The sequence below is a fragment of the Monodelphis domestica genome, chromosome 4 (assembly GCF_027887165.1).
Source record: "Monodelphis domestica isolate mMonDom1 chromosome 4, mMonDom1.pri, whole genome shotgun sequence".
In the NCBI taxonomy this organism is placed as follows: Eukaryota; Metazoa; Chordata; class Mammalia; order Didelphimorphia; family Didelphidae; genus Monodelphis; species Monodelphis domestica.
In genome coordinates this window covers 131,635,325-131,657,483 of record NC_077230.1, presented here as the reverse complement: position 1 = coordinate 131,657,483, position 22,159 = coordinate 131,635,325, and the positions used below count along the sequence as shown (strand labels likewise).

The window sequence follows — 22,159 nt, the reverse complement described above, 5'->3', positions numbered from 1 at the left end:
TTCAAAGGGGGAATTGTATGCAGGGAATCCTTTCCTAGGATCATGCATGGGGTCCTGCCTGTGTCCTTGTGCTCCGGAAACTATGTCACTTCTATTACTTAGACTGGCCACTTAGTTATGTCATCTTTTGCAGGTTATGTGACTCTTGAGTTTGATCTGGACATGATTTGGAACTTGATCCAGAAGTGAGAGGGAAATTAAAAAGGTTCCATACAAGGAAGTAGACTATCTCTGGTGACTGGGCAAGAAGGTGGCTACAGGAGGCCACACTGGGACTACCCACATGATGGTTAGATTGAGCTATAACTCTCTTTTACCTATAATAAACTTTATAGAACTCTAAGGTCCAGAGTCCCAAATTTATTTCTTATAGATAGAAGGGAGGAGGTGACAATAAGTACTGTTTTGGACACATATACTTTGAAATTCCTACAGGACATTCTGTTTGAGAAGTTCAAAAGGTGATACATGCCTGTTAGTGCAGGAGAGACACCAGGGCTGGAATCAGTTTGATAACCAAACTTCTAGGATCTGAAGAAATTACCAGGTGAGATAATATGGAAGGAAAACATAAGAGGGTACAGGAGGGAACCTTTGGGGAAAACCATAGATAGCTAGGGGGAAATGGATTAATGGATTAAGAACTACTAAGAAGTGATTATCGAGGTAGCAGGTGAACTAGAAGAGAGCACTGTCATGAAAATGTAGGAAGGAGACAATATCCAGGATAAAAAGGGTCAACAAGGTGAAAATGTTGCAGAAGACTCAAGAAAGATGAGGTCTGAAAAAAGGGCATTCAATGTGGAAATAAAGAGGCCCTGGCAACTTTGGAGAGAACTTCAATTGAATAAGGACATTAGCAGCCAATCTGAAGAATGTTTAGAAGAGACTGAAAGGAGAAGGTAAAGGCATCTAGCATAGAGGGCTTTCTTAAGAGTTTAATCAAAAAAAGAAGATGAGATCCAGGACAGTATCTAGCAGAAATGATAGGACCAAATGAGGGTTTTTTTAAGGTTCAGAGAGGGAGATAAGGACATGTTTATAGGCAGCAGTGAAGGAGCCAGTAGATCAACACTAAAAAGAAAATGTGACTGACAGTTGAGGCACTGTTGAAGAAAAAGGGAGGAGATATCAAGGCTTCACGTACCTGGATGTAGAAGCATTGGCCAAGACAAAGAAGGCCATTTCTTTATTTATTATAAGAGTGAAGCAGAAATTGTTGTGGAAGATGTTTGAATGATGTGAAATTTTAAAATGAAGGGAAAAGAAAGAGCTCTTGTAGATTCATCCTTTGGGAACTATAGCTGTGTGGATAGTTAAAGCATCTTTTTTGGTGTCATTTCCAATGATAAATTGGTATCCTTTTCTGATCTAGTGTATGTATTGTAGACAGAGAGATGGGGGTAGAAAAAAATATAAGTGACTTACAGCACAGTAAGAGAGATGTATTTTAAATCAGGAAGCTTTTTCTACTAGGACTCAGACAGAAATGCAAAGTAGAGGTGCTGACAATGCCCTTACCTTATGAGAAACACATTGCAATATATAAAACCTTAGAAGAGCATGAAATTAGCTAGGCTTGTCAATAAATAGAGTTGGATTCTAGCTAAATTCTGGAACTATAAGGTAAAAGAAGACTTTTGAAAATTAAATTAAATAAGGAACCTTTTTCCCAAAGGTGAAAATGGTACTTATAATCCACTTCATAGACTGGAGGCATAACTAAAGTATAATGATATTACCTCTATACTGTCACATGGAAATGGTAGAATATACCTTAGAAGACCAAAACCAGAAACATATTTGAAAAGAAATACTATAGGAAACAATTCACAAAGGGTCTGTTAATAGGAAAATCAGGCTGCCAAAGCTAGAAATTTCCAAAAACATTTCAATGATCATTAGCTCTGGAATGGAGTCACTGGTGTCGTTGCCTAATGGGTTAAAGGGAAAAATCAGTGACAAGATAGTCAATCCTCCACATTTGGGAGTTAAACTTCCATGACTTCAAGCATTAGAGTGACTTTTGTAGTAACCTCATTTTCACTTTCATGTTGACAACTAGGAACATTTGTGGCTATGTGCAGTAGAGAAAAAAAAGGGCATGATGCCTAAATTTATATCCACAAAAAGGAGGAAAGTATTCATAAAGTATTTGTAAATCCACTCCAGAAAGTATTAAAGAAACTTCTCAAGTGTGTGATGAGCAAACTGGAAAAAAAGGAAATGTGACTAAGTGTGGGTAAATGAAATGATGTTCACCCCCACCTCCTTGCCAATGTCCTGACTTCCTACTGCTTGTGCCTGACACCCAAGAGTTCCAGCTACCTCATGGGGATTCTAAGTTGCCAGCTACCTCATGGGGATTCTAAGTTGAGGGGAGGGGGGGATTCACCCTAAGCCACAAACTTTTAATTGGAGAACATTTCAACCACAGCCAAAAGGGAGATCAGAGACAGCAGCCCCTTTTTTTTTTGCCTCAGGATTCTTCAGAAATCAAGACCCCTGCTTCTTCTAGTTCCATTTGTTTTTTCCTCTCCCTGGAATTTTATGTCATATTTCAGGGTTATGATGTTGGAAAAGTGCATATTATCAAAATTAACTATTTGTTATGAAGAATTATATACAGAAAAATGTATTTTCAGCAATCTCTTGTGAAAAATTAGTTTTTGGTAGTTGCAGGAACTTAAGTCCTGTTTCTCAGAGGTTCAATGTACCAGCATACCTGTTTTTTACTTTTGTGCCTTTTTCTAGGAACCTTTCCCTGGTGAAAGTTGAGGACTGACTAGAATGCACCAAAAGAGGCAATAGCTAGGGTGACAAGGACAATCCTCACAGTCCAAAACAAAAGAAATCTGGTCTATAAAGCCTATATTGGCCTCTATGCTAAAGTGCAGACCCTTCCTATCTTGACACAGAAGAGGGGAAATATAAATTTCAAAAGGAAGCAGTATGGCAAAAGTACTTCATTCAGTTGACTTCTCTATTAATGATAAAAAACAGAGGCATTTCCCTCTGGCCTAGAATGATTAGAGAGCTATTAATATCAATTAGTCAAATTGAACAGTGAAGAAAGATACAATAGAGACAAGGAAGGGAAGGGCAAACCCCACTAGTGGTAGTTAACAAATCCTCTGAATTCAAAGTTCAAGTAACTTGGTCTCATTAATCTGAAGCTTGTCAGAATAGTCAGCTGATATTGCTCAGGAGAAAGAATCTAAGAAGCAGAAATCAGATAGAATAGGGCATTAGATAACCTAGATTAGATTCCCTAGGCCATCCAGGACAGGAGTCTTAGGATTCTACCTTAAAATGTTATTTCCTTAGCTATGGAAAGGAGATAATAAATCTGATCTTTAACAAATGACATGATTAGAAATAATAGACTGGGTAGAGAAGCAACATGATAAAATAGAAAAAAAAAATTCTTTACCAAGAACTAGGTTATTTGTGTTTTAATCCTGACTTAGTCACTGCTGAGCTCTATGAACTTGTTTAAAATGTCTTGAGTCCTAGTTTCCTAATGTATAATTGAAGTTGGGAAAGTTAGTGTAGCTTGATGGGTAGAGTCCAAATCAAAGTGAGAAAGATCTTGCTTTCTGTCCTATCAGTGACACATACTGGCTGTTGGGAAATAGAGCAAGTCTCTTAGCTTCTGAATGGCCTTAGGCATTTCCTTAGGACTATAAATTGCAGAAAAGTTGCTAGACTTCAAAGGTTGAGGAAAATTCCTTCCACCAATGACATTACAAGTACAGGACAAAAAGGAAATAAATGTCAAATAAAACAAGAAAGAAGAGGCTGGATTAGATGCTTAGTAAGGTCACTCTCTAGTTCTAATCTTTCCTAATTTTCTCAATTCCAAGTGCTTGAGCTACTTTAAGAAAGGTAATATTAAATTACAAGGTATATTCCAAATGGCAAAACAAGGAAGTAAAACAATATCCTTTTCACTTTTTGCTACCAAGTTATGAGCATGGCTTCAGAAAAAGGAGAAATTAAAAAGAGAAAACGTGACTATTCAACTGAAAACGAATACAAATTCCAAAGTGATTCTGAGGAAATTGATACCATACCCTAGCCCCAAAGCCACTAGATACAGTACTGACCTCACTGAGGTAAATAAAAAAAGAGCACGTGGATCCATCCACACCATAATTTGCGTAGCAGGGATCTGTTCTCCACATATCTTTCATCCACTGCAATGACAAAAGTCAAATAAAAACATCGTCATTCTTTTATCAACAATTCTGCACATTTGCCAGCAGATAAGTGGAAATCAGAGGAGAATCAGAGCTGTTTGACCCACTCAAGCCTGAAGAAAAGAATACACAAGAAGTAAACTGAGCTTCAAGGACAAAGGACAGAAAACAGTATCTTGAGTAGGAAGAATTCAACACTTGTTTGTTCCTGGCCTGGCATGGTTGCCTATAATGGAAACCAAAAAACTTAAGGTGAGGTCATATGGATTAAAAAAAAAACAAAACACTCTCAACAAATTTATTAAGTGCCTGTTTTCTAGGGATACTGTGTTAATAATCCCACTTCCCCAAACAGTTATGATTATCACCTGAATGTTCAGAGCTGCTACAGATGACTACAATGGAGACATCCTTAGGGTTTAATATTACAATCCTAAAAACATGATTCAGTTTTCTGAACCTCCTAAATACTGATTTGCTCAGAGATTCCATTTCTGATTTGTTGGATATTTAAAACAGCATTTTTAGGGGGCAGCTGGGTAGCTCTGTGGATTGAGAGCCAGGTCTAGAGACAGGAGGTCCTAGGTTCAAATCTGACCTCAGACATTTCCCAGCTGTGTGACCCTGGGCAAGTCACTTGACCCCCATTGCCTAGCCTTTACCTCTCTACTGCCTTGGAACCAATACACAGTATTGATGCCAAGACAGAAGGTAAGGGTTAAAAAAAAACAAAAAAACCCCAGCATTTTTAAATGATTATTGAGAATATACTCAAATGAGCTTGGATCTTCTAAATATTTGGGCACAAGTGCAAATGGCACATTTAAAATAAAGACCCAGAGCCTTTCTATGAAGGGCCCTGGTTACTGATTGAAACAAAAATATTCTGTCACTGTCTTTAAAACGTTTCCAAGATATAAACCCTCATCTAAAGGAGGAGCTCTTCTCTCTATTTCACTAGTTCTCAATAGAGATCATTAGCAACAAAGTTGCACAAGTTCCCTATGATCTTGAGGTACATTGGGGAAAAGAACAGGGCAAATAAAAAGTTAGACCATCTTAGGTATGGATGTGAAATGAAAGGTCACCATCTTGTTTTACCTTGATTTTCCCTTCGCAGTGCGGGAAGCCATCCATAGGAGGCAATTCACATTTTTCTTGAGCTCCATTAATGATATCTATGGAGAAAGCACAAAAAGAATTGTGAATAATAAAACAGAGGAGTGCATAGTCTTTATATAGGTAAAGTAGAAGGCATAAATTCTACATAGGCTGGAATTGCATTCTAAGAGAAACTGCAAAAGTTGACAAGTCATAATTCTCCAACGACAATAATAATTAATAACAATTGACATTTGTCTCAAGTTTTATGACTTGTAAAACATTCTACATACATTATCTCATTTGATTCTCACTACTACCCTGTAGGTTAGTAGGAGAATTATTACTATCACTAATTTATAGTTGAGGAAACCAAGAGGTGAAAGGATGGTCACACAACGACTTTATGTCAAAGGTAGGATTTCAAACCAAATCTTTTCCAATTCCAAGACTAGTAATCTTTTCACTATAGGATTTGTTTTTGTACTGTGGGGAAGCAGAAAAAAGCCATTAATGATTTGCATTGTAGCATTTCAGTAAACCTATTTGCCTTAATTTCTCCATTTGTCAAGTGAGCATAATGATGTCTGCCACTACCTGTTTTATAAGTGTACCATTAGGGTAAAAAGAAAACATATACTATAAGAATTTGTATCAAAGATCAATGAAAATGTATTAAACTTTATTAATTCAAACAACTAGAACTTTGCCACCAGTTCAGATTAAGGAGGTAACAAAAAATGATTGATCAAGGGAAGGAGTAGAATTAGTTATACAGGAGTAGTAAAGATGAGAAAGAAAATTGAGAATGAATAGATAAATATTGCGATTTCATGATAAAGAATCTGAATTACCTCAACGAAGCTCAGAAGTGTAGGAAGAGACAAAAAAGGAACTGTTGGAGTCTGACTGCAGATCAAAGCATGCCATCTTCCATTTTATTTTCTCATTGAGGGTTTTTTATCGCATGTGTAATTAGTGTCTTTTCTCATGGCATGAGCAAAAAGGAAATAAGTATTGCAAGAAAGCACTGGTATAACCTACATGAGACTACTGCCTCAGATAAAAGAGGGAAGGGAGAGAGGGAGACAATCTGAATCTTAAAATATCAGAAAACGTATCAAAAATAGTTTCTAAGTGGAACTGAAAAAATTAAAATTAAAAAGAAACAAAATGGCTATAAGAGCTAAGTTTTTTTTAACTTGAAGCATAGTTCAATATTAAATTTTTTGAGATTATAATGATGTCTCAGTTCTTCTAAAAAGTATTTAGCAAGATACTCAAAAATATCTTCTCAGAAAACTGAGAAGCAGTAATACTTAGAGAAGGGAAAAGAATTTAGAAATTTTGGCTTAAGCCAAGAACTAGGATAAGAACAAATGGAAACGATCAGACAAAAAATGATATGATCTGTCATGATTTCTATTATATACTAACTATTCCACCAATGATGGTGGATTTTAATATCACAGTTCTGATTATGTTATATGAAGAAGTTGTCATGGCATTATAAAAACTAAAATAGGAGGAATAGTTGGAATATATCAATTGTATACTTGTGCTAGAAGCATAATTTTGAGGGTATTAAAGGAAGAAGTTTAAAGATATCTGAAAGATGGGAAAATAATGAAAACTGGAAAAAAATCATATATGTTACTATACAAAAAATGTGCCAAGAATCCCTAACTCATGTCTTCTTTCTTATCTCTAAAATCATGATGATCTGCACATGAGAAAGGAATCTTTTATTAAAAATATTAAAAAGGGACTAATAGACTTTTGTAGTTATTGCTAAACAGAAATTAGTGTCACATGATGCCTAGTGACCGTTATAAACAAGGTTTTATAGCCTTTGGGATTTCTATTAAGTAGGGAATCAGCAATAAGATATGCTTCTTCAGAACAATTCTTTTTGTGATCTGTTTTTTATTTTTATTAGTATTATGGATATTAAAACTAATGTTTTATACTATGAAAACTAATATCTTAAAAGAAGAGTATGGAATTGTAGATAAAAGGCCTGCCTCTTGAATCAGAAATGGACCTGGGTTCAAATGTCACTTGAGATAAGATAGGATCTCAGGGTCTTAGGACACTTCTCTGAGATGATAAATTGAAGAATTTCTACATTAGTGTGAGAATGTCCTCACTTCAGGGTTCCCTATAATAATGAAATAAGAAGTCAGTAACAAAAACAACAACAAAAAACAATACCCTGATTAATTTATATCTTTTTTCTCTTATGTAAAATGAAGGCATAGTTATTTTTGTGAAAGAATAGTCTCCCACAAGTCTCTGTTAGTTCTAAATCATATGATCCTACTTAAAGCTCAGACTACAATGTAACACTACTGAATTTATAACGTCTACAATGGAAGTTGAAACTCTAATTCTTTCAGAAATACTAAGCAACTTTTACCTTACAAATTCAGTTTTTATCTTTTTCCTTTCCCACTATCCTGGTAAGTTTCTACTTTTGATAAGGTCTCCAGACTTCTCAGAAAATACCTTGTAAATATCCCTATTGTTTGTCAAAGGACTGTCTATTCCTAGAAAGCTTCTTCCCTATTTTTTTAAACCTTTATTTTACAACTTGGAATTTATACTGTATATTGGTTCCAAGGTAGAAGGGCAGTAAGGGCTAGGCAATGAGGGTAAAGTGACTTGCCCAGGGTCACACAGCTAGGAAGTGTCTGAGGCCAAATTTGAATCCAGGACCTCTCATTTCTAGGCCTGGCTCTCAATGCATCGAGTATACCTCATTGCATCCTTTTCCCCTATTTTGTGGATACAACCTTGCCACAGTCACTCTCCCAATAACAAGACATTTTTTAAAATTGTTCAGCACAGGTAAGCTGCATTAAGTTACTTCACAATAGCAATTATTGACAAGCCACAAAAGGTTTTTAGAACTGACCACAGAAAAATCAGTACTGGGCAAGCATAAATAATTATTACTGCTATAACTACTACTACCATCACCAAACCCACCATTCTCAGTCTGTTTTCTGCTTTTGCAAAATAATATAATTTGATTATAAAATATACTTTATTTTTTATTAACAAAAATCTACTTTCTCCCCCTCTCATTTGTCTCCACTAGGAAAAGAAAATTAAAACTCACTTAAATAAGCATAGACATTGCTTTTACATATTAAGTAGACATTGGTCTCAGAAAAAATAAAGGATATGAGTGGTAGGGAAGAAGTGGCGGTTACGGTCATGGGTGTTACTGATGGGAGAGATGGTTATTATGGCTATTGGGAGTAGTTATTATTGTCAAGGAAACCCCTACTGTATTCCTAGTACTGTTTTTTACACCCTAGAACTAACTACTAAACGCAGGAATTACTACATAAGATGGCTCAATCATTAAATTAAGTTCACACTGTCTACCTGGCTGAAGTCTGAGCCATCAAGAAGTCTAGAAAGAGCTCAAAATACAGAACTATTTGAAGACAGTATGCTAAGAGATTCTAAGACTGATAAAGAAGTTCTATTCAAAAAGACATCTTAAGTTTACATAATCATAAATCCAAAGCATTTTTGGTTGGAAAAGACAGAGAAACCACCTAGTTAGGCCAGGATAGTGAAATAAATGATTTGCTAAAGGTCACAAGAGCCATGACAAACCAGGATTTGAACCCAGGTCCTCTAACTCCCAAACCAAGGTTTCAAAGAAGTATTTTCTAATATGCTATCTTTCCTGATGTTTAGTCTGGATCTTCTTATATAACTTTAGCAAAAGCAGGTTAGAGGAAATCCAGTCTGTTGTGACATCAATTAGATCAAAGATTTTTATTCTTTAAATGGGAAGTTTTTTTGGCTAATTCAATGAGACTTTCTCTTGAGATTCATTAGTACTTGATAGATTTTCTGTCATCTGTTTAGTTATACACTCATGGGGTCTGAACAGAAAGTGCCCTTACAAAAGCTCAATTTCAGGCAAGAGAAATCAATGGGGTCTGAGAAATTTCTAAATGAGCCCAGAGAGGAAAATATATAGATGATGCTATTTTCTAAAAAAAGTTCACATAGTCAGACAAGAGGTCATGAAGAGGAACTTTGGGTCAAGATAGCTCCAGAGTAGAAGCAGATATCTTCTTCTCTTCTCCACCAATCAAGACAGAGTGCCTCAAAATGACAAAACCAAAGTCAAACAAGCGAAGGAGTTCCACAGTAGGGCACAGCATGGAAGGTAGGAAAAATTAGGGAATTTTCACTCTAAAAGGGGGCAAAATTTCCCCCACCAAGGGGCAAGCTCATCACCCTCCCCCCATTTCACCTACCTTTCCAGAGTCTGAGCAAGCACGGGACAAACATTCTAAGTTCTAAGAGGGAGGCTGGCTGAGGTCAATACAGACTTACCCCTAAGAGAAACTAGACTCAGAACACTGGGAGGCCAAAGAAATGTTGAGATAGGGTGAGGAGCTTGTGCAGAGGGGGCAGCTCAGAGCAAAACACCATAGAATCAGAAAAAAGCCCTTGATCAAAAACCTCTCCATCACTCAATAACAAGACTATACTCAACACCCAGACCTTTGCGAGGCAATCTTTAAGTTCTTGGGGGCTGGACCTGCCACTTAGATCAGCTGGACACTGCTGAAGACTGGGAAAAATATCCTCAGGGCAAAAACCTTTCCAGAGCTCAATATAAAGATCACCCACATTACTCACTTAGACCTCTGACCAGGAAGGAACAAGACAATGGCCACCAACTCCCAGGAAGTAAAAACCACAAACACCAAAAAAAAAAGAAGAAGAAGAAGAAGAAGAAGAAGAAGAAGAAGAAGAAGAAGAAAACTTTAACCCTTGATAATTTTTATGCAGAAAAAACTAGAATCAGGAAGATACAGCAGATGACAAACAATTAAATACACCCAAACCTCCAGAAAAAAATGGAATTTGGTCACAAGTTCTTGAAGACTTTAAATCTGAGATTGTGAGAAAAATAGAAGAGATGTGGCAAGAAAAGTGGGAATTAGTTCAAAAAGAAAATACCAGTTTAAAAGGCAGGAACTCCCACTTGGAAATTGAAGTCCAGAAATCAAATGAAATAATAAGCATATTGAAGACCAGAAATGATCTGCTGGAAGCTATGAAAAGCTGGATAGATCTAACTGAAAAGGAAAACCAAAAGATCTTAGCTGAAAACCAGTCATTAAAAACTAGAATTGGGCAAGTAGAAGCCAATTATCTCACCAGACAGCAAGAATAAATAAAGCAAAGTCAGAAGAATGACAGATTAGAAGGAAACACAAAATATCTCATTGAGAGGGTGGTTGACCTTGAAAATAGATCTGAGAGAGACAATTTGAGAATTTGAATTTGAGAATCATAGGCCTACCTGAAAACCTGGAAACAAACAGAAACCTTGACATAATACTACAAGAAATTATCTAAGAAAATGGCCCTGAGGTTCTGCAACAAGAGGGGAAACAGACATTGAAAGACTCCATAGATCAACCGCTACACTAAATCCTCAACAGACAATTGCCTAGAATGTAATTACCAAATTCAAAAGCTTTCAAGCTGAGGAGAAAATATTACAATAAGCCAGAAATAGACAATTCAGATATCAAGGAGCACCAATCAGTATTACACAGGATCTGGCAGCCTCCACACTAAAAGACACAAGGCTTAGAATACAATATTCAGAAAGGCAAGGGAATTGGGTCTACAACCAAGGATCACCTACTCATCATAACTGACTATATACTTCTAGGGGAAAGTATGGGCACTCAACAAAATAGAAGACTTCCAAATATTTGTAAAGAAAAAACCAGAACTAAACAGAAAATTTGACATCAAAATACAAAAGCCAAGAGAAATATGAAAAGATAAATAAGAAAGAGAGGGGTCGTATTATTTTTTCTTCTTTAAGGGTCTCAATAAGGCCAAATTGTTTATTCATATATGGAAAATGTTATTTGTAACTCTCAAAAATTACATTCACTATTATAGTAGTTAGAAGAATTATCCATAGATAGAGATTGGGATAATAAGTGGTATAAAATCATATATAAAAAAAGAAGAAAGAAAGGGGTCGGGGGAGATAAAACCTAGAGAAACTTGAAGGGATAATAAAAGCAGGATAATCTATACTGCAAAAAAAAGGCATATGCAAGTAGGAGGGGAAAAATACATCTATAAAAAGGAGAGGAAGAGAGTGCTAAAAGGTAATACTCAAACCTTACTCTCAGTGGAATCAATTCCGAGATGGAAGAGCATTTAGATCCACTGGGGTACTGAACTCTATCTTACCCCATAGGGAAGTTGAGAGAGGAAAACTAAGGGGGAAGAGTGGGACAGGAAGTTAAAAAGTGGGGAGGGAAAAAGAGGGGATAGGGAATTTAATAGACCCTAAAAAATAAAAAGAGAATAAAAAGGGAGGGAGATGAAATGGAGGGTGGGGAGGGGAGTAATACTAGGGGGAGAGAGTGTGTTGGGTAGCTTGAAAATACCCCCCCCAAAATAAGAGAGGAATGAGAAGGGAGGGAAGAGAAAGTAAAATAAGGGTGGGGATTAGGGGGACTGAATAAAAATAGAACACTGGTGTAGAAGGAAAGAGTGAAAGAGGAAAGGGCAGGACAAGAAGAGAAAATAAAAATGTTGGACAATACATAGGTAGTATTCATAACTTTTAATGTGAATGGGATGAACTCACCCATAAAGTGGAAGTAAATAACAGAGTGGATTAGAAACCAACATCCTACCACATGTTCTTTACAAGAAACACACATGAGGCGGGTACACACTCACAGGTGAAGGGTCAAAGGCTGGAACAAAATCTATTGGGCTTCAAATTAGAAAAAGAAGGCAGGAGTTGCAATCATGATATCTGACAACGTCAAAGTAAAAACAGATCTGATTAAAAGAGATAGGGAAGGTAATTGCATCCTGATAAAAGGCAGTATAGACAATGAGGAAATATCAGTAATCAACATGTATGTACCAAATAGTAGAGCATCCAAATTACTAAAGGAGAAATTAGAGGAGTTGAAGGAGGAAATAGATAGTAAAACTATACTAGGAAATAGATAGTAAAACTATACTTCCTCTATCAGATCTAAATAAATCAAACCAAAAAATAAATAAGAGGTAAGAGATGTGAATGAAATCTTAGGAAAATTAGAGTTAATAGCTTTATGGAGAAAAATAAATAGGGACAAAAGGAGATACACCTTCTTTTCAGCAGCACATGGTGCATTCACAAAGACTGACCATGTACTAGGGCATAAAAACATGGCAAACAAGTGCAAAAGAGCAAAAATAATAAATACAACATTTTCAGATTATAATACAATAAAAATAACAATTAGAAAGGGTTGTAAAGGAGAGAGTCTACAATGCATGAAAAAGACATCATCTGTCAATCAAAAGGAACATTACATTGGAATGTTCCCAGGAGAAGTAGTTGGAGCCAAGCAGGCTGAACTGAGAGACTTACTTCTGACCTAAGCTGAAAGACCTTTGTGGCTTCTGGAGCTGGGGGAGAGGCTTTTGAACTAACTTTTGGCCAGTGTGACTGATGGTGGTGGCTGAACCTGAAGAACTAATTGTATATCTGAGATTTGAGTTTGAAGAAGAAGAAGAAAATATTTGTCCTCTTATCTCTCTCTGACTGTCTCTGATAGTGACTGATTGCCAAAACTCCCAAAACCCTCTTAACTCCTTGTATAGATTAGGGAATACCCTATCCCACTTATGTCATCCTCCATCCTTGTCCTATCTTTCCCAATAAACCTCCTTACTTGAGAAAGAGTATCTTCTCTAAACCTCATAGTTCACCTTGAGTTACTTAGAAGGTGACTAAGAGGGGGGAGGGGAAGGGAGACAGGAGGGAGAGGGTGGAAAATGGGAGGTATTGAGAGAGGAGGGTAGGTAAAATATTGATCCATAAGCCATCCACTATTGATAATAGGCACCCTGTGGTACTATCTCTATCTCAGAGTATCACCTTTATTACAACAGAAACCCTCAGGAGTATCTCTCTATCTCAGAAGTATCTCCTTTAATACAACTAGTATCTCTCCATTACAATAGACACCCCCTCTGAAGTATCTGTATTATAATAGAAACCCCAGTATCCCCTTTTTTATTAAAGGGTACATGGAAAGGCAAATCAAAAATTAATTGGAAATTAAATAAAATGATTCTCCAAAATCAGTTAAAGAACTAATAATAGAAACAATTAATAATTTCATTGAAGAAAATGACAATGATGAAACATCCTTTCAAAATCTATGGGATGCAGCTAAAGCAGTATTAAGGAGGAAATTCATATCCTTAAATTCATATATTAACAAATTTGGGAGGTCAGAAGTCAAAGAATTGGGCATGCAAATGCATTTCTAGTTTTTTAAAAATTAGAAAGTGAACAAATCAAAAATCCCCAAATGAAAACTAAATTATAGATCCTAAAAAATAAAGGAGAAATTAATAAAAATGAAAGTAAAAGAACTGCTGAATTAATAAACAAGACAAGAAGCTGGTACTTTGAAAAAACAAATAAAATAAACAAAGTATTAAATTAAAAAAAGGAAAGAAAACCAAATTGACAGTATCCAAGGTGAAAAAGGAGACCTCAACTCTAATGAAGAGGAAATTAAGGAAATCATTAAAAACTATTTTGCCCAATTATATGGCAACAAATACAGCAATATGGGTGATATGGATGAATATTTACAAAAATATATTACAAAATATTACAAAAATATACAAAAATACAAAAATATTACAAAAAATATAAATCGCCTAGATTAACAGAAGAAATAAAATACATAAATAACTCCATATCAGAAAAGAAATTGAACAAGCCATCAAAGAACTCCCTAAGAAAAATCCCTAGGGCCTAATGAAGTCACAAGTGAATTCCATCAAACATTCAAAGAACAGCTAATCCCAGTACTATAGAAACTATTCAACAAGTAAACCAACAAAAATCACATGATTATTTCAATAAATGCAGAAAAAGAGGTGGTTAAGAGATCTACTAGCCATGAATGCTTGTAAGAGTCACATATGTACTTAGGGAAAAGCTGGGGAGAGGGGGAGAAGGGAGGTAGGGTAATGACAAGTATGGTACACATGGAGTTAAATACTCTGCAGACTAGACTCCTTTATTTAAGCTCTTTTCCTTGTGAAGCAATGTAATACAATGAAGAGTAGTGAATTTGGGCTCAAGACCTAGTTTGAATCCTGACTTTATTATCTGTGGGACTTTTTTTTGGTTATTCAGTCTGATGGGCTTTGATTTCCTCTCTAAAAAGTGAACTAGATGGCCTCAAAGGTCCCTTCCTGCTCTAAGTCTTATGATTCTATAATTCCTTAAGTAGGAAAAGGGGAACTCATTCCTGACCTAAGGGACAAAAGGAAGAATAGACATGCCTTTCAGCATTTTCTTGTCTCCTAATTCCTACTTTCCTATTTCTTTCTCCACCTCATCCTCTCTTTAGGCCAATTCAAATCTTCAACACTTTCCCCTTTCCTTGAAAACTTCAATTCCATGGTTATTCTGATGGGGATGTGTCACACAGATAAGACAATAAGTGAGGCATGAAAAAGTTGCCCTCCCATCAGCCTCCAAAGGTGTACTCTGTGAGTGCAGCAAAGGAAATAGTTGACTTTCTTGTCATTAAAGATTTTAAGGGACAATGAGTGAAGGAACCATCACAAGAATAGCAGGTACAAAAGACTCAGCGACCCTAATGCACAAATGCAGGGCTTTTGTTGTAAAAAGTGAGATGTGCTGCCACTGACACAGTGAGAGACTTTTTCTACAGTGAGTGGTCTAAATTTGATCTGAGGATGATTTCTAGGAACGTGTAAACTTGGAACTTTTGATGTTTTGGTTATTTTTTTGACCCAGTAGTTTCCTTTTTAATACAAGGTATTTTATTTATTTAAAAAAAGATTAGTAGCCTTTAAAGAGGCCCATTCACCATCATCTTCATTAGAAAGGCCATGATACAATCAAAACAAATAACCTGAGCTTTGAACAGATTTCTGAATATTTTTCTAATTTATAGAAGAGGGTAGGGAATGGAAATGAGTTAGAGCACAGAGAACTGAGGAGACTGGAACCAACAAGGTAAAAAGGGTAATAAGAACAGGAATAGGCTCTTTAATTATGGACACAGAAGAAAAGGTGGACTGACCAGACTGCCCCTTATAAGCTAACCACTGTACAAATGAGGAAGCTAGGTGGTATAGTAGATAAAGTGTTAGACCTATTCGAATCAAGAAGACCTGAATTCAAATTCAGATTCAGATCCTTAATAGCTGAGTGACCCTGGGCAAATCAGTTTAACTTTGGTCTGTCTCAGTTTTCTATTTCTGTAAAATAGCAATAATAACAGCAGCTCCTACCTCTTGGAAGATTGTTGTGAGAAACAAAATAAAATAAGGTAATATTCCTAAAGTGCTGAGCAAACTTTAAAGTTCTATGTAAATTCTACCTATTATTATTACTGTCTTTATTGCACATTCTTTCATTTATATAGGATATCATAGTTAGAACTGGGAGAGACCATTAAGGGTGACTAAGTGGCACAGAAGATAAGATTGTTCTGCACTTGGAGTAAGGAATTCTTAATTCATATTCAACCACAGGCAGGTAATAGCTATTTGACACTAGGCAAGTCACTTGGCTCCTATCTATCTATTTCCTCAGCTGTAAAATAGGAATAAACAGCATCTACCTCCCAAGATTATTCTGAAGATCCAGTAGGATAACATTTGTATAGCCCTCAGTAGAGTGCTTGGCACAGAATAGATCCTTAAGTGATACATAATCTCCTCCTTTCTGCATTATCATATTTTATATTCATAACATCACTGAGATCGAGAGAGGCAAATTCCAGGTCATGCAATAGAAGTTGTGGATAGAGCTTCAGTCTATGACTTCCACCCCAGACCTCTATGGATCAATTATGACTATTATTTTTGGGGTCTGGGAATATAGGGAGGTAGAAGAATGGTCCTGGCCATCAAAGAGCTGAAAATATCATTTCACCTAAAAAACTGAACAATACAGTGTAGCTCACTCAGGCTAGGAGTCCAATGTGGGTTAGAGGCAGTAAGTATTCTAGAAGTTCAGAGGAAATAGTAAAAAGGGATCCGTGATTGGGGGAGGTGCTTCAAATATAAGTCTTTGATTTGGAACTCTGAGCTCTCAAGGAGTCTTTTTTTTTTTAACCCTTGCTTTCTTTCTTAGAATTGATACTAAATACTAGAGCAGAAGAGTGGTAAGGGCTAGGCAATTGGAGTTAAGGGACTTGCCTAGAGTAACACAGTTAGGAAGCATCTAAATCCATATCTGAACCCAGGTCCTGCCACCTCTGGGTCTGAGACTCTATCCATTGTGCTACCTTGCTGACTTGCTCTGAAGAAGTCTTAAAAAGTACTACTAGATCAAAGCATGCCAACTTCCACAATATTTCCTTTGTGAGATTTTTGTCGTATGTGTGACATGTGACTTCCATCATGCCAAGAGTCAAAGGAAATTTGTATCACATGAAAGCATAGATATAACCTATATCAAATTATTCATTGCCTCAGGAAGGGGGAAAATGTGTATACAAACACATATAAATGAATTCTAAAATGTCAAATAAAAATTATCTAAAACTATTTTTACAGGTAACAAAAAAAAAAGTAAGTCTGTTACAGAGAAAAAAGTGATCAGTTGTATGGAGGATTTAAGCCATGGGAAACTGATTTTACCTGTAATGGGAGAGGTTTCAATAAGTTATAAGGAAGACCTGAAATAAGTACTAAAATTATAGTAAAATTCCTTTATATGAGTAAAGGGGTATAGGTCTAATGCCCTTGAAGTTGGTTAAACATATTTTATCAAGTTTGAAAACATATCATTCTGTTTCATATGAAATACTTTAACTCATGGCCTGAGTCCATGTAGTGATAAGCAAAACCAGTACCAATTGCAACTTATTGTACACAAGGCAAAATGTTGAGTACTGAGGGAGACACAAAATTCTGATACTATATAGCCTCTTTTGGGGGCAGCTGGGTGGCTCAGTGGATTGAGAACCAGGTCTAGAGATGGGAGGTCCTGGGTTCAAATATGGCCTCAGCCACTTCCTAGCTGTGTGACCCTGGGCAAGTCACTTAATCCCCATTGCCTAGCCCTTACTACTCTTCTGTCTTGGAACCAATGCACAGTATTGATTCTAAGACAGAAAGTAAGGGGTTATTTAAAAAAAAATATAACCTCTGTCCTTGTGATGCCATTACAGTCTAGCAGGGGAGATAAGGTACCAACACTGATAACTATAATATGCAATATTATAGCTTTGTAAAACCAATAGTAACAAAACAACATGCTATATGACACCTGGAGGAATGTCCAACTTGGGAGCAGGAAGAAATAAGCCCCTGGTGAAGTGGTATTTGAATGGGGCTTTAAAGGAAGGGTAGGAAATCAGTGTGTGTGATGCAGGGAGAAGGGACTCTAGACAGATAAATGATCTGAGGGAAGGAAAGAAGTGTAAAAGTACAGAACATATAGGAGAAACAGAAAGATGTCCATGTTAGCTTAAGCATGGAAGAGGATATGGGGAGTTAAGTCTGCTAAGAAAGGTAAATGAGGGGCAACTAAGTAGCTCAGTGGTAGAGAGCCAGGTCTAGAGAGGTTGTGGGTTCATATGTGGCCTCAGACATTTCCTACATGTTTGACCCTGGGTAAGTCACTTAACTCCAATTACCTAGTTCTTACCACTCTTTAGTCTTGAAGCCAATACATTATATGGATTTTTAAGACAGAAAGAAAGGGTTTCTAAAAACAAGAATTCGAAAAGGGCTTGAGTATGTATGGGGAAGGCTAGAAAATTTATTGTGAGGCTATTGAACTTCAGAGTGATGGTAATGAAAGATGGTACTTGGGTGGCTATTGTACAAATATGGAGGAGGGGAATGGAATCAAGAGATGACACTACATAAGAACAGTAGACTGATTAATTGATTATAAGGAGTGAGGGAAAGGGAAGAAACTAATCAAAGATAATAGCACTGATACAAAAATAGTAGATTAGGTGAATGATGATGCCACATAAACAGTGAAATCACAATGAGAAGGAATAGAGGAAAGAACAATGAGTTTACAATTTGAAATAATCTAAATATGAGGTGTAGTCGGATAGACATGTAAATATCCTAGAGGCAATTAATTGGTAACACAACTTCAAAAAGGGTGGGGAGAGAGTCATAGCTAGTTAAATATTAATATTGGAGTTGAGGAACTAAATGATGGATGGCAGCTATGGACAGATTCTGAGGCAATATCAACATTAAAGGCTTAGAAGGAAGAAGAGGTACCACATATTAAGATGTGAACAAATAAAGTTCAGAAATTCAGCACCAGACAAGCAAGTCTATAATGTTCCACAAATACACTCTGTACACAAATAATGAATTGCTTAATATGTTTATACCATATCATAAAACTCACCTATTTCCAGAAGACATTGGAGCAGAAAAAATTCACCCTACTTGTGACTATATTCAGTACGTATTTACAGCAGGAAGTTGGAAGACATAACTGCTTTTAAAATTATGTTTTACTAAGTTGTTCACCATGGAGGAAATAATATGGTAGATGTGGGATATTTGTAGGAGGATGGATTGCTTTTGGGTAGGGGAACAAATGAGGCATAAAATAATACTAGACTGAACTTTTTCAGTGAATCTTGCCCCTTCAGAATACAAATTCTTTAAAGGTTCATTTATTTTTTTTATTTCAGTTTAGCAAAAATGTCAAGCATTTGCAACACTTCTCTTTGGGGGAACTTACACAACACGGTACCATTAACATTTCAACAAGCCTTGACTAGGCAGGCATCTGATATGTTGAGTTCCCGTCTGTCTAAGTGTACCACAGCTATTTTAAAGAAAACAGACCAACCCAAAAACCTTAAAAAAATGACCATCTGTCAGCACTAGAAAGTATTAGAGAACTTAGCAGAATTTCTTAACTTATCCAATGGTTCTGAAGACATGGGTCCTTATAAGAAGTGGTATCATTCAGTCCATGAAGAGTGAGTCTGGTGACTAGGAATATTTTCTTTCAAAAGGCAAATATCCCCAATGGCACTGTTCAGGATAAGGTTGTTTTTATTTCTGAACACCAAATAAATTATGTGAGCATGTAGTAGCCCTTATCTAATAAACCACCAGAGGGAAATATATCTGTGTACTTATACTCCTATGATTTTTGTTTTCAAAGTAATCTGATTCAACTTTATCTCTCTCATGAGATAGAATGTTTGTCCAGATCCTATAGTCACTGATCTCATTGAGGAAGTTGTTAGGAGGATCAAATAAAAAATATATATATATATGAGTAACTGTGAAGACTTACACAAATGGAAATGATTATTCCTATTATTAGATTGTGTATGTTGATGAGTTTCACAGTCTTCATAAGTCTATTTCACATGAAAATCATAACAAAGGTAAAATAAAAAAAAACCTTTTAGAGCAGTTCAGCTTTGATTTAATTAGGAAATGACTCCACTAATATATTTTAGGGAACCATATTAGGGTAATATTTCTCTTCCTACTTCCCAGAAAAAGCATTCTGTCTAAATCAAGGATCAAAAAAACAAAACAAAAACCCACCAAAATGATTCCCATCAAAATCTCTACTACTAAGAGAATGAGAATACTGGAAACTATTTCATATAAAACTAGTGGAAGAAGAGGGGATGCCTATTCTTGAGAAGAAAACTTATAGAAGATATGCTAATGTGCTTTCAAGTATCTTAAGACTTCACTAAAAGGGCACAAGACATGTTGTCTTACTAAATGAATGGTTACAAGAAGACAAAAGTAGAAATGATGGGCAAACCTCCAGCTGCCCCTCTATAGAGCAAATGTTCTTAACATGGAGACAGGAAACTTAAAAATGTATTTTGATAACTGCATTTCAATACAGTTGACTTCTTTTGGCATCCTATATATTTTATTTTATTTAAAATATTATTCTAAGAAAGTGTCCATAAACTTCACCAGACAGCCAAAGGGGTCCATGATGCACAAAAAATGAAAAACCTTTAATAAAGAGCATATTATACATGCTTTAAATATGTACATGGGTACATATTCATGTACATATACATATTCAGCTGATAAGCATTTATAAAATGCCTCCTATGTGCCAGGTACTGTTCTAAGCCCTCCGGACACAAGGAAAAGTAAAGCCAGTCCCTGCTTTCAAAGAGTTCAGAGTTTAAAGGGGGGAGACAACATGCTAACAATTGTACAAATGAGATATATACAGGACAAGTAATCTAAATTCAATCCCCAAATAACTTTTCTTATTGGAATTCCAAGGAGCAAACATGAAGCCTCAGACAAGAGCACATCTGGAAGCCAGAAAGCCCCAAGTTCAAATTCCTCCTGACACATGCTGGCTGTATAGTTCCAGGCAAGTCACTTATTCTTGTAGTGCTCCAAGCAACTCTCTAAGTCCATAAAGTTGCAAAGAACATACCAATATGCGATGGGGAGGGGGAATTTCCTTACCAGGTAATTCCTCACACCAATAAAATCATAGGTCTCCTTTAGACAGAGTAGAGCTTTGTCCCTGACAGGATTCTTTGAAGTGAATGCCAGGATTCTTTGGTGAACATTTTTTCTGAGGTGGGGAAAATCAATTTTTCCCTATAGGAAAGCATCTTTAAAATTATATAGCAGAGATAGCTAAGTAGCACAGTGTATAGAATGCCAGACCTAGAGTCAAGATGACTTGGGTTCAAATCTGACCTCAAGAGACTTCCTAGTTGTATAACCCTGGGCAAGTCAATTAATCCCAATTGCCTAGTCCTTACTGCTCTTTAGTCTTATAATCAATACTTAGAATGGACAGAAGGTAAGGGTTTGTTGTTGTTGTTGTATTGGGAAGTTGGTATGAAAAAAAAAAGATGGTTTATACTTGGATTGTTACCTATGAAAAGAATGGAAACTCAATCCACTGAAGATCAACTCTTCACATTTACCATTTTAGAGTTTCATGGACTCCCAAGAGGTTAAGTGATTTTTCTAAGGACAGGCAGCTAATAAGTTCTAGAGATAGAACTTAACATAAATCTCCCCAATATCTAAGACCAGCCTTCAATACACCCCAGTCCACTGCTAGGCAAGAAAGTGTCAGATAAATGTTAGCTTTGTATATAACTTGTGAGAAGTGGTTAAACAGTGAGGGAAGATGTCAGGATTTTGGTACAAATAATGTGCAATCCAATTTTCCATTATCAATGTTGAAGGGAATGGTAGGAGTAATACTGAAACGTAACAGATGAGCTCCATTCAAGTATATTTGGGTCTGGAATGCAATATATCCAAGTTTTTCTACAGAATATTTAAATTCCTTATTTTTTTCCTAATGAAAATATTAATATTAGTTTGCTTTACTTCCAAAGAAACATAAAATCTACAAGATTAATACTCAATAACCAATTAAGAAATAATCCAAGAACATAAACATAAAGGTTTTGAAGAAAGGAATAAAAACTTTTAAAGCTATATGAAAGACATTCAAATTCTCTGATAATTAGATAAAATGAAATGAAATGAAGACAAGCTAAAGACACCACATTACATTCACTAAATTGGCAAAAAGAGAGAGGGCAAAAGGTTAATCAATGTACTCTATTATATCACCAGTAAGATTATCATAAATAATTTAGAGAGTAATTTGGAAGTATTCATTAACAGCCTTAAAATGGATCATAACCCTTATACCCAGCTAACTCATTGCTAAGACCATGGCCTCAATGAGAGAATTAGATATTATACACCTGGCCTTAAGAGTCAGCAAGACCTTGGGTTCAGCT

The 22,159-nt window shown here is 36.1% G+C and overlaps 1 protein-coding gene across 9 annotated transcripts in view; it reads right to left on the bottom strand.

Annotated features, from left to right (window-relative positions):
* The window catches only part of MGAT5 (alpha-1,6-mannosylglycoprotein 6-beta-N-acetylglucosaminyltransferase), a 410,898-nt gene that overhangs the window by 148,463 nt on the left and 240,276 nt on the right, over positions 1–22,159 (bottom strand). For all 9 annotated transcript variants that reach the window (XM_016433598.2, XM_016433592.2, XM_016433591.2 and 6 more), the window contains 2 exons: positions 5,304–5,380; positions 4,110–4,199 (listed from right to left, as the gene is read on the bottom strand). In XM_016433598.2, coding sequence (XP_016289084.1) covers positions 4,110–4,199; positions 5,304–5,380 — 167 coding nt within the window. The remainder of the gene's footprint in view (positions 1–4,109; positions 4,200–5,303; positions 5,381–22,159) is intronic.